Source organism: Oncorhynchus gorbuscha, linkage group LG24 (genome assembly GCF_021184085.1).
Source record: "Oncorhynchus gorbuscha isolate QuinsamMale2020 ecotype Even-year linkage group LG24, OgorEven_v1.0, whole genome shotgun sequence".
Classification (NCBI taxonomy): Eukaryota; Metazoa; Chordata; class Actinopteri; order Salmoniformes; family Salmonidae; genus Oncorhynchus; species Oncorhynchus gorbuscha.
This window is the reverse complement of record NC_060196.1, coordinates 20,969,862-20,988,552: the sequence shown is the minus strand read 5'-3', so window position 1 is coordinate 20,988,552 and position 18,691 is coordinate 20,969,862. Positions and strand designations below refer to the sequence as shown.

Here is an 18,691-nt window from a genome sequence, read left to right as displayed (position 1 = left end):
CTTCTGTCTATTTTTGGTTCATTGACATCTATTACTCAGAGACGCACTGGCCATAGGGCAATTCTGGAAAATGCCAGATTAGCTGGTCCATCTTTAGCTCAATGGGCCTGTCTAAATGGTGGATTGGAGGCCTAGAGGGGGGGAAATGGGCCTGCTCATTGGAAATGCCGGGGGGGGGGGGGGGTTTCTGGACTGTCCACCACCCTTTTGTACATCCTCTCATTTAGTGTGGTTGTATTACAACCTTTATTTAATAGCATAATTGGATAGTAACACTATACTGCTCCCACAATTACATGAGTTACAGTGATCCTATAGGGGTTCATAATGCCTGTACAAAGCAGCCTTTCCAATTGTTACACAGTGATGCAAGTGCAGTCTACATCCCTGCTGCTAACTACCATCTGTGTCTCCATTACCAGTCTACATTTTATCCTAGGTCAACAACAATACATTGGATACAGGAAAGTTGCTTGCCTGTCTATGTACTCTATTGTTTAATTACATGTACATTTTGTTTGTTTAGTGAATGGTCAAAAATAGTGCACTATATGGGGAAGTAGATGTTTCCATTGCAATTTTGATACTGGGCATCAGACTTTGGACTTTATATCCTAATTAAACACAAGGTGCCAGTGTGGACGTGATGGCTGACAAATCATTGTCAGCAATGAGAAACAGCGTGACACCCCCCCAGGGCGGGAGATTGGGCAGGACTAGACTTCTAAGTGGGATCAAAAGTTGTGTGTGTGAGAGAGAGCACGTGCATTTCACTGCAGTAGTCCTGGAGTGGTCTGGACATCCTAAGGCAGTTACCACTTGATTGACTTGAGTCTGGGTGTATGAGAGGGGTAAAGATCACTACTGTCCACAAATTAGCCTAATGCCTCAATCATACCCAAAGTACATTAATTTCCAATGGAACGCTGCATTTGCCTTGCAGCATTTCGTTGCAGAGAATTTCAGTGCGTTCTGTGTGGTGCATATGTAGGATTTATCGAAAGTATGCATCAAACTGTATGCATCGAAGGTGTAACAGAAATGGTAGTAGAGGATGAATGTTAAACTTTTGCTGCACACATATTCAGATGTTGCGTACCATTTTATGGAATGACAGTGTTGGTGTGATCTAGGTGTAAGTCTAAACTTGTGTTAATTTCATAAAATGAAACTGCCAGTTAATTTTGGATATAAAGGGTTGTGCAATTAAATTGGTAGCCTAGTGGTTAGAGCGTTGGACTAGTAACCGGAAGGTTGCAAGTTCAAACCCCTGAGCTGACAAGGTACAAATCTGTCGTTCTGCCCCTGAACAGGCAGTTAACCCACTGTTCCTAGGCCGTCATTGAAAATAAGAATTTGTTCTTAACTGACTTGCCTGGTTAAATAAAGGTAAAATACATTTTTTTTAAAGCCACTCAACACTCAAATCTCTCCCGTATCATCTATTAATCTGAATATCCCTTCTACTCAAATTATTGGCCTGGAACAAAGCAAATCAGACGACATAAAGAAGCACCACATGCCAAAGATAATAGAATAGAGAGAAAATATGTTCCAAGGTTGATATACATTTTACCCACTCACATAAAAGTTATTTTACGTCTCTTACACATTCCCCACTTTCGCACTCTCCCAGGTACACGCCCTTTGACTTGTCAGGGTAACAAAAGTTTAAGAAAAAACTAAATCAAGGAAGAGATTCTGCAGCTCTAGTTTGGCACGTTTTGGGGGGGTTCTCAAACCGAGGACATAGACGGGAAAATAAACACAAAATTGGGCACATTTTAACTGTTTTGCTTGCCCTGTAGGAAGTATATGGTGAGTTACATATTTTGTTGATGCTTTATTGAAAAAGTTTTGCACTGTAAACGTGCTTAAATCATAACGCTTATGCCACGTTTTAGATACACCCTTGCAGGAACTGTCTCGTGAAACGTATACGCTCTAAGAGACAGTGCCAATGACGAAGCTGTTAGAGACTTCAAGAAAGACTGTTTTTTTTTAAAAGTAGCAAATAACGTTCGATTTTAAAGGGCAAAACACGATTTAACTATATGTCAGTAGTGCATTATTTATCATAAACGCATAGCCCTTCTTGATCATTATTGATCAGTCATAGCGAGTGCACTCTCAACCCCAAAATAGCCTATAAGTGTGGCTCTTTTGTAAAACGGATCGATCATCTAGCCTACCATGAGCAATATGAGCCTGTTTGGTTTCTACAACTAGCCTAAAATGTATTGACTATTTAAATAACATATTAAACCTACACTGTAAAGATGTTACCTGTATTTCATATTACAGTACAGTACACCTACTGTAATATGGTATCAAAGCAAGCACTTTAATGACGCACAGTACATGACTGTATTCAACTGTAAAAGTAAATGCTACCATAATCGGAATGAATTAATGGATTCATTAAATTAGTTGAGGGGAAGGATTTGTATTTCACAGTATTTTACTGTAATTAAAGGTTTAAGACTTGCTGCCACTCCAATCAACCTGGCCTCAGAGCATTTCGTATTGTTCTGTACATAAATGCGAGACACTTCATTTAGTATGACATGTTACGGTGGTATCTATTAATTGTGGATGTACATCACCCATTTTGTATGGATTTGTATTATATGTTGCGAATTTGCAAAACCTATCAAATGTTACGAATGTTGCTAGGTGGCCAACGTTAATTAGCTTTCTAATGTTAGCTAGACTATGGGTTAGGGTTAAGTTTAGGAGTTAGGTTAAAGGGTTATTAAGGTAAGGTTTAGGGGAAGGGTTAAGGATAGGGGAAGGGTTAGTTAAAAGGGTTAAGATTAGAGTTAGGGGAAGGGTTATCTAACATGCTAAGTAGTTGCAAAGTATCTAAAAAGTAGTAAGTAATTGAAAGTTGCTAAAATGCTAAAGTTGCCTGTGACCTTTGGGTTGCTAGACGTTTGCGTTATACGCCCACTCAACCCACCCTTGCGAGTTCGAATCTCATCACAGACAACTTTTTGCATTTTAGCTAAAGTATATAGCCACAACCTAACTTGTTCCTCTCTTAATATTTCATGCCACACAAGCGGTAGTATTGTCATTACTCAGAGCACGTACTGTATCACATTCGCCCATTTGGAAAGGCAACACTCAATCTACTTTGGGCTCTGGAGTGAAACGGAAAACCTCTGGGTGTCTATATTTAATTATTTGCTGAGTTGTTTTTTGGCCTTTGCTCGACATAATAGTTGGTGTGTGTCGGAACTGAGGTGGGGTCAGAGCTGTCCTTGTGACGTCGGCTAAGTAATAGAAGCCCTGTGTTCATTAGTTTGGAGATGAGGTTGACTGTCACTGACCTTGACTGTGAGAAGGCATAGCCAGGTTGCAGCCAGTCCACCAAGTAAATAATACATGTAAGAATAGGACAGAAATGGCAGTGCAAGAATAGTGACTGTGGGTTTTGTTGTAAAGAGTTTGAGGATTACCAGGGAATGACGGGTCATTGTGGTTCATGTAGGCCAACATCCGCGAAGGTGTGAACTCTGGTGCGCATGGATCCGTTAGGCCTACTTATCAATGTTTCTCCTTGGGCTTCACATTTACATTACATTTAAGTCATTTAGCAGACGCTCTTATCCAGAGCGACTTACAAATTGGTGCATTCACCTTATGACATCCAGTGGAACAACCACTTTACAATAGTGCATCTAAATATTTTAAGGGGGGGAAGGGGGTGAGAAGGATTACTTTATCCTATCCTAGGTATTCCTTAAAGAGGTGGGGTTTCAGGTGTCTCCGGAAGGTGGTGATTGACTCCGCTGTCCTGGCGTCGTGAGGGAGTTTGTTCCACCATTGGGGAGCCAGAGCAGCGAACAGTTTTGACTGAGCTGAGCGGGAACTGTACTTCCTCAGTGGTAGGGAGGCGAGCAGGCCAGAGGTGGATGAACGCAGTGCCCTTATTTGGGTGTAGGGCCTGATCAGAGCCTGGAGGTACTGAGGTGCCATTCCCCTCACAGCTCCGTAGGCAAGCACCATGGTCTTGTAGCGGATGCGAGCTTCAACTGGAAGCCAGTGGAGAGAGCGGAGGAGCGGGGTGACGTGAGAGAACTTGGGAAGGTTGAACACTAGACGGGCTGCGGCGTTCTGGATGAGTTGTAGGGGTTTAATGGCACAGGCAGGGAGCCCAGCCAACAGCGAGTTGCAGTAATCCAGACGGGAGATGACAAGTGCCTGGATTAGGACCTGCGCCGCTTCCTGTGTGAGGCAGGGTCGTACTCTGCGGATGTTGTAGAGCATGAACCTACAGGAACGGGCCACCGCCTTGATGTTAGTTGATGTTCACCTCTTCGTTGGGGCCATATTTAGATTTTGCATGTCAATTCATAGTGCAATTAAAAACAATCTAACTGTACAACTTTTTACATTTCAATAATCAGAAAGAATATATGTTTATCCAAACAGCCTACTCTAATGTCTCAAGTCTATAAAAATCCAGAGAGTAGCTACTACACTCTCATTGGACTTTACCCTTATCAGTTGCCTCTTTTCAATCACATATATGGTAGGTCTATATATAACCACATAATAACACATGTCTCTTCGGTAATTGTTATCAATCAATGTATGGTGTTAATGTAGATGTAGCAACAGAAAAGAGTGTTAGAACCACAGGGTCAGACTTAGTACCGGTTGTGGTTGACAGTATTTCTTGGAGCTTGTCAGAGTGGACAATGAAAGTGTAGCTTTTAATATGCTGCCCTCACTCTTTCTCAGCATAATTAGGCTAATATCCATGTTTCCTAATTGCCTTTGGATGTGGTGATTGCACTAGGAGAATGAGGGTTTGGAAGAGAGGGGAGAAGAAGGTGATGAGAGGGGTGCTGAAGTGTGACATGTTTCTTTACAATGGCAGATTTATTTACCTTCTCAAAAGCCCCCTCGGATTTCCAAAAACAGATTTAACAAGTGAAAGTCTATTGTAAAAAGCTATAAGGTACACTGTAATAAGAAGCACATGGCTGAGCACTTTAATCACCACTTCATTAAAGTCAGGATTCCTATTTTACTCAGCCATGCCTCCTGGCCCAACATTTCCTCATCTCTCACCCCTTCTAATGCGACTAGCCCCGACGCTTCTCCATCTTATTCCCCAGCCCCGCTACAAAGTTTCTCCCTGCAGGCGGTCACTGAGTCCGAGGTGCTAAAGGAGCTCCTTAGACCTTTCTTTAAGACCTCTAGAAGTGCAAGTGAAATTAAACACCAAATATTCAGTAATATACTGTACTGTAATGTGTAAACACTTAGGATCTAATCTACTTGCACCAATCCCTAGTATTTACAGTAAAAAACATTTAATTCATCCATTCATTCATTCCGATTATGGTAGCATTTACTTTTTTACAGTATAATACAGTGAATATTACTTTATTGTACTGTGTATAATTACACAGGACTTTCTTTGATACCGTATCTATATTACAGTAGGTGTACTGTAATATGAAATACAGATTTTCACGTGCCACTGAGCTGCCTGTAAACTACTGTCAAATTCACAGTAACCCCTTTACAGTGTATGCTTTTTCTTGGCAGATGTGTGTGTGTACTTTGTGTGCTACATTTAAATAAGTTGACAAACGAGTGAGGTTGGCCAACTTAACATCTCCGTTCACTAGTTTGGTGCAGAGTTGGCCTGTAAATTCCTATCATGTTTAACTGATCTCCACTGACAAAAATTTATGAAATTCCTGCATGGATGTGTCACTCACTGGCATGCATTGTATTTTTTGCTCAGTGTGAGGGCAATCTTACACATACAGCTGTCTATTGTGAGTAATAGGACACATATTACGCATATCTCGTGCAATCAGTCCTACACTCATGGCCTATATTACATGCAGTACCAGGCAAAAGTTTGGAAACATCTACTCATTCCAGGGGTTTTCTTTATTTGGACTATTTTCTACATTGTAGAATAATAGTGAATACATCAAAACTATTAAATTAAACATATGGAATCATGTAGTAACAAAAAATGTGTTAAACAAATCTAAATATATTTTAGATTTTAGATTCTTCAAAATAGCCACCCTTTACCTTGATGACAGCTTTGCACACTCTTGGCGTTCTCTCAACCAGCTTCATTAGGTAGTCACCTGGAATGTATTTCAATTAACATGTGTGCTTAATTAAAAGTTAATTTGTGGAATTTCTTTCCTTCTTAATGCGTTTGAGCCAATCAGTTGTATTGTGGCAAGGTAGGGGTGGTATACAGAAGATAACCCTATTTGGTAAAAGACCAATTCCATATTATGGCAAGAACAGTTCAAAAAAGCTAAGAGCAACGACAGTCCATCATTGCTTTAAGACATGACGGTCAGTCAATCCGGAAAATTTCAAGAACTTTGAACGTTTATTCAAGTGCAGTCGCAAAAACCATCAAGCTATATGATGAAACTGGCTCTCATGAGGACCGCCACAGGAAAGGAAGCCCCATAGTTACCTCTGCTGCAGAGGATAAGTTCATTAGAGTTAACTGCATCCCCCGATTGCAGCCCAAATAAATGCTTCACAAAGTTCAAGTAACAGACACATCTCAACAACTGTTCAGGTCTTCATGGTCGAATTGCTGCAAAGAAACCACTACTAAAGGACACCAATAAGAAGTGATTTGCTTGGACCAAGAAACACGAGCAATTTACATTAGACCGGTGGAAATCTGCCCTTTGGTCTGATGAGTCCAAATTTGAAATATTTTCTTCTAACCGCTGTGTCTTTGTGAGACTCCGAGTAGGTGAACTGATGATCGCTGCATGTGTGGTTCCCACCGTGAAGCATGGAGGAGGAGGTGTGATGGTACGGGGGTTCTTTGCTGGTGACACTGTCTGTAATTTATTTTGAATTCAAGGTACACTTAGCCAGCATGGCTACCACAGCATTCTTCAGCAATACGCCATCCCATCTGGTTTGTGCTTAGTGGACTATCATTTGTTTGGACAATGACACAACACACCTCCAGGCTGTGTAAGGGCTACTTGACAAAGAAGGTGAGTGATGTAGTGCTGCATCAGGTGACCAGGCCTCCACAATCACCCGACCTCAACTCAATTGAGATAGTTCGGGATGAGTTGGACTGTAGAGTGAAGGAAAAGCACCCAAAAAGTGCTCAGCATATGTAGGAAGTCCTTCAAGACTGTTGGAAAAGCATTCCAGGTGAAGCTGGTTGAGAGAATGCCAAGCGTGTGCAAAGCTGTTGTCAAGAATGTTGAAGAATATTAAATATAAAATACATTTAGATTAGTTTAACACTTTTTTGGTTACTACATGATTCCATATGTGTTATTTAATAGTTTTGATGCCTTAGCTATTATTCTACAATGTAGAAAATAGTAAAGATAAAGAAAAATCCTTGAATGAGTAGGTGTGTCCAAACTTTTGACTGATACTGTACATACAACCGTATTACTCATATATAAACTCAGGGGCATAAAGCACACACAAACACGGATCCACGCACACACACACATACACACACACACTAACATATTCACTATGTAAAATGTCTGTCCCTCACAAAATCTAGAAATGCCTTTTGAAATCACATGAGTGTGTGCTGTGCATAAGGGTGTGAGTAAGGCAACAGAGATAGAGAGATAAAAGAGACAGAGCTAGACAGATAAAGAATGAAAAAGAGAGATAGAGGAAGCGAGAGAGTGACATAAAGAAAGAGAGAGAGATCGCAAGAGAGAGCTAGAAAAAGGTTGAGAGCAGGCAGGTAATCCCTGAGGTAATCTGAAGCCCTGGCTGTGTGGTGGCTTCAGTAGATCAGATGACCTATCAAAGATCAGAACTTCCATTGTGCATCGCCGCTTGTCTCTCAGTCAGACTCTCTATCACCTTCTTAGTTTATCGCGCATCGCCTGTCTGTCGCCTACCTACCCTATCCTACCAAGTTCCAGACACAACACCTGAAACGACAAGCCTTTATATATCTCAGGGAGATTCACTGTTTATTTTTCCACTGTGGTGCCTATCTTTGTCTCCTTAAATTAGATTGTCACGAAAATAATTACAGTGCATTCAGTAAGTATTCAGACCCCTCTACCCTTTTTCCACATTTAGATACGTTACAGCCTTATTCTAAAATAGAAATAAAAATGTTCCTCATCAATCTGCACACAATGCCCCATAATGGCAAAGCGAAAACAGGTTTTTAGAAATGTTTGCCATGTATTAAAAATAAAAATTCGAAATTGAGATCAGGTGCATCTCGTTTCCATTGATCATCCTTGAGATGTTTCAACTAGAGGTCGACCGATTAATCAGAATGGCCGATTAATTAGGGCCGATTTCAAGTTTTTAGACCAAAAAAATGTACTCACCTTTATTTAATCTTTTATTTAACTAGGCAAGCCAGTTAAGAACACATTCTTATTTTCAATGACGGCCTAGGAACGGTGGGTTAACTGCCTCGTTTTGCGGCAGAACAACAGATTTTCACCTTGTCAGCTCGGGGGATTCAAACTTGCAACCTGTTAACTAGTCCCAACGCTCTAACCACCTGCCTCTCATTGCACTCCACGAGGAGACTGCCTGTTACGCGAATGCAGTAAGCCAAGCTAAGTTGCTAGCTAGCATTAACCTTATTTATAAAAATCAATCAATCATAATCACTAGTTAACTACACATGGTTGATGATATTACTAGTTTATCTAGCGTGTCCTGCGTTACATATAATTGATGCGGTGCGTATCGTTGCTCCATTGTGTACCTAACCATGAACATCAATGCCTTTCTTAAAATCAATACACAGAAGTATATATTTTTAAACCTGCATATTTATCTAAAACAAATCCAGGTTAGCAGGCTATATTAACCAGGTGAAATTGTGTCACTTCTCTTGCGTTTATTGCACGCAGAGTCAGTGTATATGCAACAGTTTGGGCCGCCTAATTTTCCTGGATGTTACGTAATTATGACATAACATTGAAGGTTGTGGAATGTAACAGGAATATTTAGACTAATGGATACCACCCCTTCGATAAAATACAAACGGTTCCGTATTTCACTGAAATAATAAATTGTTTTCGAGATGATAGTTTCCGGATTCGACCATATTAATGATCTAAGGCTTGTATTTCTGTGTGTTATTATGTTATAAATATAAATAAAGGTAAAATAAAAATAATTAAGTATTTTATTTGATAGAGCAGTCTGACTGAGCGGTGGTAGGCAGCAGCAGGCTCGTAAGCATTCATTCAAACAGCACTTTCATGCATTTTTCCAGCAGCTCTTCGTTGTGCGTCAAACATTGCGCTATTTATGACTTCAAGCCTATCAACTCCCGAGATTAGGTTTGTGTAACCGATGTGAAATGGCTAGCTAATAGCCTTTCAAACGTCACTTGCTCTCAGACTTGGAGTTGTTGTTCCCCTTGCTCTGCATGGGTAACGCTGCTTCGAGGGTGGCTGTTGTCGTTGTGTTCTTGGTTCGAGCTCAGGGAGGAGCGAGGGTAGGGACGGAAGCTATACTGTTACACTGGCAATACTAAAGTGCCTATAAGAACATCCAATAGTCAAAGGTATATTAAGTACAAATCGTTTAGAGAGAAATAGTCCTATAATTCCTATAATAACTACAACCTAAAACTTCTTACCTGGGAATATTGAAGATTCATGTTAAAAGGAACCACCAGCTTTCATATGTTCTCATGTTCTGAGCAAGGAACTTAAACGTTAGCTTTCTTACATGGCACATGTTGCGCTTTGACTTTCTTCTCCAACACTTTGTTTTTGCATTATTTAACCAAATTGAACATGTTTCATTATTTATTTGAGGCCAAATTGATTTATTGATATTAAGTTAAAATAAGTGTTCATTCAGTATTGTTGTAATTGTCATTATTACAATAAATGTAAAAAATCGTCCAATTAATTGGTATCGGCTTTTTCTTGGTCCTCCAAGAAAAAGGTATCGGTATCGGAATTGAGAAATCATAATTGTTCGACCTCTAGTTCCTACAACTTGATTGGAGAAATTCTACAAGTTGTTGATTTTAAAACTTGATCTCACCTGTGGTAAATTCAATTGAGTCCACCTGTGGTAAATTCAATTGATTGGACATGATTTGGTCTATATAAGGTCCCACAATTGACAGTACATGTCAGAGCAAAAACCAAACCATGATGTCGAAGGAATTGTCCGTAGAGCTCCGAGACATGATTGTGTCGAGGCACAGATCTTGGGAAGGGTACCAAAAAATGTCTGCAGCGTTGAAGGTCCGCAAGATCACAGTGGCCTCCATCATTCTTAAATGGAAGAAGTTTGGAACCTCCAAGCTTCTTCCTAGTGCTGACCGCCCGGCCAAACTGAGCAATTGCGGGAGAAGGGCCTTGGTCAGGGAGGTGAACAAGAACCCGATGGTCACTCTGACAGAACTCCAGAGTTCCTCTGTGGATATGGGAGAACCTTCCAGAAGGACAACCATCTCTGCAGCACTCCACCAATCAGGCCTTTATGGTAGAGTGGCCAGACGGAAGCCAATCCTCAGTAAAAGGCATATTACAGCCCGCTTGGAGTTTGTCAAAAAGCACCTATAGGACTCTCAGACCATGAGAAACAAGATTCTCTGGTCTGAAAAAAACAAGATTGAACTCTTTGGCCTGAATGTCAAGCGTCAAATCTGGAGGAAACCTGGCATCCCTATGGTGAAGCATGGTGGTGGCAGCATCATGCTGTAGGGTTGTTTTTCAGTGGCAGAGACTGGGAGACTAGTCAGGATCGAAGGAAAGATGAACGGAGTAATGTACAGAGAGATCCTTGATAAAAACCTGCTCCATATTGCTCAGGACCTCAGACTGGGGCGAAGATTTACCTTCCATCAGGACAACGACCTTAAGCACACAGCCAAGACAATGCAGGAGTGGCTTCGGGAGAAGTCTCTGAATGTCCTTGAGTGGCCCCGCCAGAGCCCAGAATTGAACCCCATCAAACATTTCTGGAGACACCAGAAAATAGCTGTGCCGCAACGCTCCCATCCAACCTGACAGAACTTGAGAGGATCTGGAGAGACTTGTACAAAGCTCTCCCTCGCCCCCCATTTGGCAAATTTGACCATAATTCCATCCTCCTGATTCCTGCTCAACAAGCAAAACAGACAACAGGAAGCACTAGTGACTTTCAGACTGGAATATGTTCTTCCGATGGCATTGAGGAGTACACCACATCAGTCACTGGCTTCATCAATAATTGCATCGATGACGTCGACCCTACAGTGACATACCCTAACAGGAAGCCATGGATTACAGGCAACATCCGCACTGAGCTAAAGGGTGGAGCTGCCGCTTTCAAAGAGCGAGACTCTAACCCGGACGCTTTTAAGAAATCCCACTATGCCCTCCGATGAACCATCAAACAGTCAAAGCGTCAACTAAGATTGAATCGTGCTACACCGGCTCCGACGCTCATCGGATGTGGAAGGGCTTGCAAACTATTACAGACTACAAAGAGATGCACAGCCGAGAGCTGCCCAGTGACATGAGCCTACCAGACGAGCTAAATTACTTCTATGCTTGCTTCATGGCGAGTAACACTGAAACATGCATGAGAGCATCAGCTGTTCCGGATGACTGTGTGATCACGCTCTCCGCAGCCAATGTGAGTAAGACCTTTAAACAGGTCAACATTCACAAGGCCGCAGGGCCAGATGGATTACCAGGACGTGTACTCTGAGCATGCTCTGACCAACTGGTAAGTGTCTTCACTGACATTTTCAACCTCTCCCTGTCTGAATCTGTAATACCAACATGTTTCAAGCAGACCAACATAGTCCCTGTGCACAAGAACACTAAGGTAACCTGCCTAAATGACTACCGACCCGTAGCACTCACGTCTGTAGCCATGAAATGCTTTGAAAGGCTGGTCATGGCTCACATCAACACCATTATCCCAGAAACCCTAGACCCTCTCCAATTTGCATACCGCCCCAACAGGTCCACAGATGATGCAATCTCTATTGCACTCCACACTGCTCCTTCACACCTGGACAAAGGAATCACCTATGTGAGAATGCTAATCATTGACTACAGCTCAGCGTCCAACACCATAGTGCCCTCAAAACTCATTACTAACCTAAGGACCCTGGGACTAAACACCTCCCTCTGCAACTGGATCCTGAACTTCCTGAAGGGCCACCCCCAGGTGGTAAGGGTAGGTAATAACACATCCGCCACACTGATCTTCAACACAGGGGCCCATTAGGGGTGCATGCTCAGTCCCCTCCTGTACTCCCTGTTCACTCATGACTGCACTGCCAGGCACGACTCCAACACCATCGTTAAGTTTGCAGATGAAACAACAGTGGTAGGCCTGATCACCGACAACGACTAGACAGCCTATAGGGAGGAGATCTGAGACACGGCCATGTGGTGCCAGAACAATAAATCCTCCCTCAACGTGATCAAGATAAAGGAGATGATTGTGGACTACAGGAAAATGAGGACCGTGCATGCCCCCATTCTCATCGAAGAGGCTCTGTAGTGGGCCAGGTTGAGAGCTTCAAGTTCCTTAGTGTCCACATCACTAGCAAAAAAACATGTTCCAAACACACCAAGACAGTTGTGAAGAGGGCACAACAAAACCTATTCCCCCTCAGGAGACTGAAAAGATTTGTCATGGGTCATCAGATCCTCAAAGGGTCATCAAATCCTTTATACAGCTGCACCATCGAGAGCATCCTGACGGGTTGCATCACTGCCTGCATCACTGCCTGGGGCCAAGCTTCCTGCCATCCAGGACCTCTATACCAGGCTGTGTCAGAGGAAGGCCATAAAAATTGTCATAGACTCCAGCCACCCTAGTCGTAGGCTGCTCTCTCTGCTACCGCACGGCAAGTGGTACCAGAGCGCCAAGTCTAGGTCCAAGAGGCTTCTAAAACAGCTTCTACCCCCAAGCCATAAGACTCCTGAACATCTAATCAAAAAGCTACCCAGACTATATGCATTGCCCCCCCCCCTTCTTTTACGCTGTTGCTACTCTCTGTTATTATCTATGCATAGTCACTTTAATAACTCTACCTACATGTACATATTACCTCGATTACCACGACTAACCGGTGCCCCCGCACATTGACTCTGTACCAGTACCCCCTGTATATAGCCTCGCTATTGTTATTTTACTGCTGCTCTTGAATTATTTCTTACATTTATTTCTTACAACTGTTTTTGTTGGTTAAGGGCTTGTAAATAAGCATTTCACTAAGGCATTTGGCACGTGACAAATACAATTCTCTCTCTCTCTCTCTCTCTCTCTCTCTCTCTCTCTCTCTCTCTCTCTCTCTCTCTCTCTCAACCACCTTGTCAAAAAAAACTTACCACACCCTACCCTTCTTTCTCTGGGCAGAGAGAGCAGTCATGGAGTCGGCCATTCAGACTATAGTTGGTGTCTTCCTGAAGTCAGCCAAGGGAAAGGAGAGTTTGGGAGGGAATGACTTCCAGAAGCTGGTGAAGAGCCAACTCCACAACATCATGATGGTCAGTTAGACAGCAGCCTCCACACTCACCAGCTATAAATACTACACCTTTCTGAACTCTTTGACTGAGCTATATTTGTTAAGCTTAATATCACTTTATTCGTCAATTGTATGTCTGCTTTATCCTAACCCCTCCGAAATACACACATACAGTGGTGATCCAAAATTATTGTCACCCTTGATAAAGAGGATCAATAATTGACTGTATAAAATAAGTAATTCAAATGCTGAGCTATATTGTTTTTTGCTGAGCTATATTATTTATACTAATTAAATTGCTCAGAGAAGGAGATTTTGTTTAGCAAGTAATAAAATGTTTTCTCAAGTGACATCAAACTTTTGAACAGTAGTGTGTGTGTATATGCATATATATATATATAGTTGAAGTCGTAAGTTTACATACACTTAGGTTGCTGTCATTAAACCTAGTTTTTCAACCACTCCACAAATTTCTTGTTAGCACATCATTTTTCCAACAATTGTTTACAGACAGATTATCTCACTTACAATTCACTGTATCACATTTTCACTGGGTCAGAAGTTTACATACACTAAGGTGACTGTGTCTTTAAACAGCTTGGAGAATTCCAGAAAATGATGTCATGGCTTTAGAAGCTTCTGATAGACTAATTGACATCATTTGAGTCAATTGGAGGTGTACCTGTGGATGTATTTCAAGGTCAATCTTCAAACTCAGTGCCTCTTTGCTTGACATCATGGGAAAATCAAAAGAAATCAGCCAAGACCTCCACAAGTCTGGTTCATCCTTGGGAACAATTTCTAAATGCCGGAAGGTACCGAATTTTTACTAGGTTAAATGTCAGGAATTGTGAGTTAGGATCACCACTTTATTTTAAGAATGTGAAATGTCAGAATAATAGTAGAGAGAATGATTCATTTCAGCTTTTATTTCTTTCATCACATTGCCAGTGGGTCAGAAGTTAACATGCAAAGTTTACTCAATTAGTATTTGGTAGCATTGCCTTTAAATCGTTTAACTTGGGTCAAACATTTTGGGTAGACTTCCACAAGCTTCCCACAATAAGTTTGGTGAATTTTGGCCCATTCCTCCTGACAGCTGGTGTAATTGAGTCAGGTTTGTAGGCCTCCTTGCTTGCACACGCTTTTTCAGTTCTGCCCACAAATTTTCTATAGAATTGAGGTCAGGGCTTTGTTATGGCCACTCCAATACCTTGACTTTGTTGTCCTTAAGCCATTTTGTTCTGGAAGTATGCTTGGGGTCATTGTCCATTTGGAAGACCGATTTGCGACCAAGCTTTAACCTCCTGACTGTTGCCTTGAGATGTTGCTTCAATATATGCACATCATTTTCCTGCCTCATGATGCCATCTATTTTGTGAAGTGCACCAGTCCCTCCTGCAGCGAAGCACCCCCACAACATGATGTACCCGCACTGGAATTGTGATACAGTGAAATAATCTGCATGTAAACAATTGTTGGAAAAATGACTTGTGTCATGCACAAGGTAGATATCCTAACCGACTTGCCAAAACTATAGTTTGTTAACAAGAAATTTGTGGAGTGGTTGAACAACGAGTGTTAATGACTCCAACCTAAGTGTATGTAAACTTCCGACTTCAACTGTACATATAAGTAAGGAATGGATTAAGAATATATATACATATATGTCAGAGCAGCATTGGACTAAGATACAGTGGCATAGTATAGAGTACAGTATATACATATGAAATGGGTGATGCCATTTTTACACACAATTAAAGTGACTAAGATACCGTAGAATAGTATTTAGCACGGTTCAATTTATACATATGAGATCAGTAAATGCAAGATACAGAGACATTATTAAAGTGGCTAGTGTTTCATTTCCTTAACGTGGCCAGTGATTCCTAATCTATGTCTATAGGCAGCAGCCACTGATGTGCTGGAGATGGATGTTTAACAGTCAGAGGTGTAGTATAGAATACAATGCAGTATATACATTTGAAATGGGTGATGGAATATGTAAACACAATTTAAAAGTGACTAAGATACCGTAGAATAGTGTGCATTTTATACATATGAGACTGAAACCTTTTTAAAGTGGCTAGTGATCCATTTCTAAAAGTGGCCAGTGATTCCTAATCTATGTCTATAGGCAGCTGCCTTTGATGCGCTGGAGATGGCTGTTTAGCAGTCTGATGACCTTGAGACTAACATATAAAATAGGGTGGGTTGCACCTAAAATGAATAAATTCTTAAACTGGGTTGAATCAAGGTATGTCTATTAATCATGCTGCACAAAACAATACTGCACCTTGTGATGTAAGGGGTCAGTTACTAATGAGGTCACCTCTGCTGTCGTCGCCTCTGAGTCATGTCTGCCCGTCTCTGTATCTACCCTGCACCCAGGACACGGACAGCTCCGAGGCGGTGAAGAAAATGCGACAGGGCCTGGACTCCAACCAGGACGGTAAAGTCAACTTCGAGGAGTACATGGACCTGGTGGGCTACCTGGCAACCTCCCTGAGTGTGCAATGTACTGCCGCCGTGGAGACGCCAGCCGAGAGCGCTGCCACCGCACCGGAGATCGGGAGTACGCCAGCAGACGTAGAGGAAGAGAAGACAGAAGCGGAGGCACAGCCAGAGGCAGCCACAGCTGTAGAGGAAGAGAAGGTTGAAGTGGTAGAAAAGGTGGAAGAGGCGGAAAATGTGGAGGAGCCAGCAGCAGCCGGGGAGAAGATAGAGGAGGAGGCGTCATAGGAGTTTACTACCGGTCCTGTCCGGACATTACAATTACACACCAACACCAAACTGATATACACCACACTACCCTAATACACACTACAGTACACTATTACAACCCACCCTTGAAACAGGTGTGCTGCAATAATACCACGACATTACAGTATATGTTGGAACCCCACAATAACACATTTATTTTCATACACACATACATACACCCAGTATTTGGTCCTAAAATACACTAGTACACACTTCAACATACTATAAACCTCAATCCATACTTTCTTGATATACAGTATACTTAGTATTACTAACATACATTACACTATAATTACTTACATTACAGCAGTACATGCCATTATATGTTGATATACTTCCCACTATATAGCACACTAGCTCATTATATGGATATTTAATACATTCTGCCATTGATTGACATGTGACATTTTGACACACCCTCTGAAATGTTGGCACATTTCCACACATGGAGAACTCAATGACCTTGACCTACACTGACACACATGCTACTATGTGTGTCATTGTATGATGCAATACTAAATTGAGTTATATTTGCATTCCTTCGCTCTCCCTTTGCATATCTACAATGACGTAATGCAAAACTATACTACAGTACATTCCACAATGTACAGTCAAGTCAGGCCATCTCAACACGTTCTTCTGAGAAGGATGCTTGGCTTAATGGCTTTGCATGATGCAAGTAAGCACAGATGCATGGATGCATGCCATATTCTACACAGCAAATTCTCTAGTGTTAAATCAACACTGACAGTGTTACATTTAACACGGGTCCAGTGTCTATACGGTCCACACTGTCAGTGTTCAATTAACACACTGCTTAGTGTAAAGCCTTATTTGCATATTTCCCAGATTGCCTTGCCTTTCAAGTGAAGTGCAGAGTTACCACCCATGACAGTATTTGTTCCTGACAGAAACATGGTTGTTGCATTCATCAGTTTTAAGTCCTGTGGCCTTCACCAAAGTGAAGTCCTAAGTGAATATGTTCTCATTAAAATTTAATTATTTAACACAATACAACATGTATTTCACAAGGCCTTAGTTTTACCCTAATACAGTAACCTGAAACTCATGGTTTACAGGCCACATCAGGCCTGCAAGCAACATTATACTTGCTTGGGGATATCAAACATCAACCACAACTTTTATTCAGATTGACTGCCGGGTTGAGAAGATTACCATCTTTTTTTATTCCCTTTTCTCCCCAATTTCGTGGTATCCAATTGGTAGTTACAATCTTGTCCCATTGCTGCAACTCCCGTACGGACTCGGGAGAGGCGAAGGTCGAGAGCCGTGTGTCCTCCAAAGCACAACCCAGCCAAGCCGCACTGCTTCTTGACACAATGCCCGCTCAACCCAGAAGCCAGCCACACCAATGTGTAAGAGGAAATGCCGTACACCTGGCAACTGTGTCAGTGTACACTGCGCCCAGCCCACCACAGGAGTCGCTCGTGCACAATGGGACAAATGGGACAAACGGCCAATTGTGCACCACCCCATGGGTCTCCCGGTCACAGCCAGAGCCTGGTCTCGAACCAGGATCTCTAGTGGCAGTGCCTTAGACCACTGTGCCACTCGGGAGGCCCGACCTAAACCATCTTAACTGGAACAACCATTTCAGTAACAGATGCGAGAGTCCCAAGTAACAGATTGGATTACATGCAAAAAACATATACAGTACCAGTCAAAAGTTTGAACACACCTACTCATTCAAGGGTTTTTCTTGATTTGTACTATTTTCTACATTGTTGAATAATAGTGAATACATCAAAACTATGAAATAACAAATATGGAATCATGTAGTAACCAAAAAAAGTGTTAAACAAATCTAAATGTATGTTATATTTTAGATTCTTCAAAGTAGCCACCCTTGGCCTTGATGACAGTTTTAGACACTCTTGACATTCTCTCAACCAGCTTCATGAGGTAGTCACCTGCAATGCTTTCTCAACGGTCTTGAAGGAGTCCCAACATATGCTAAACACTTGTTGCCTGTTGAAAAACAAATGATAGTCCCACTAAGCACATACTAGATGGGTTGGCGTATCGTTGCAGAATGCTATTGTAGCCATGCTGGTTCAGTATGCCTTGAATTCTAAATAAATCACTGTCAGTGTCACCAGAAAAGCACCATCACACCTCCTCCTCCATGCTTCACGGTGGGAACTACACATACAGAGATCAAGATCACATCAATTCACCTACTCGGCGTCTTACAAAGACACGGTGGTTGGAACCAAAAGTCTCAAATTTTGACTAATCCGACCAAAGGACAGATTTCCACAGATCTAATGTCCATTGCTCATGTTTCTTGGCCCAAGCAAGTCTCTTCTTATTATTGGTGTCCTTTAGTAGTGGTTTCTTTGCAGCAATTTGGCCATGAAGGCCTGATTCACAGTCTCCTCTGAACAGTTGATTTTGAGACGTGTCTGTTACTTGAACTCTGTG

At 41.9% G+C, this 18,691-nt stretch overlaps 1 protein-coding gene across 1 annotated transcript; it reads left to right on the top strand.

Moving 5' to 3' along the window:
* The first annotated feature begins 1,670 nt into the window (after nucleotides 1–1,670).
* On the top strand, nucleotides 1,671–18,034 carry LOC124011961 (protein S100-A16-like). Its single transcript, XM_046325248.1, has 3 exons — nucleotides 1,671–1,818; nucleotides 13,375–13,505; nucleotides 15,875–18,034. The coding sequence occupies exons 2-3, from the start codon at nucleotides 13,386–13,388 to the stop codon at nucleotides 16,223–16,225; spliced, it is 471 nt and encodes a 156-aa protein (XP_046181204.1). The 5' UTR covers nucleotides 1,671–1,818; nucleotides 13,375–13,385; the 3' UTR covers nucleotides 16,226–18,034.
* Nucleotides 18,035–18,691: the final 657 nt, after the last annotated feature.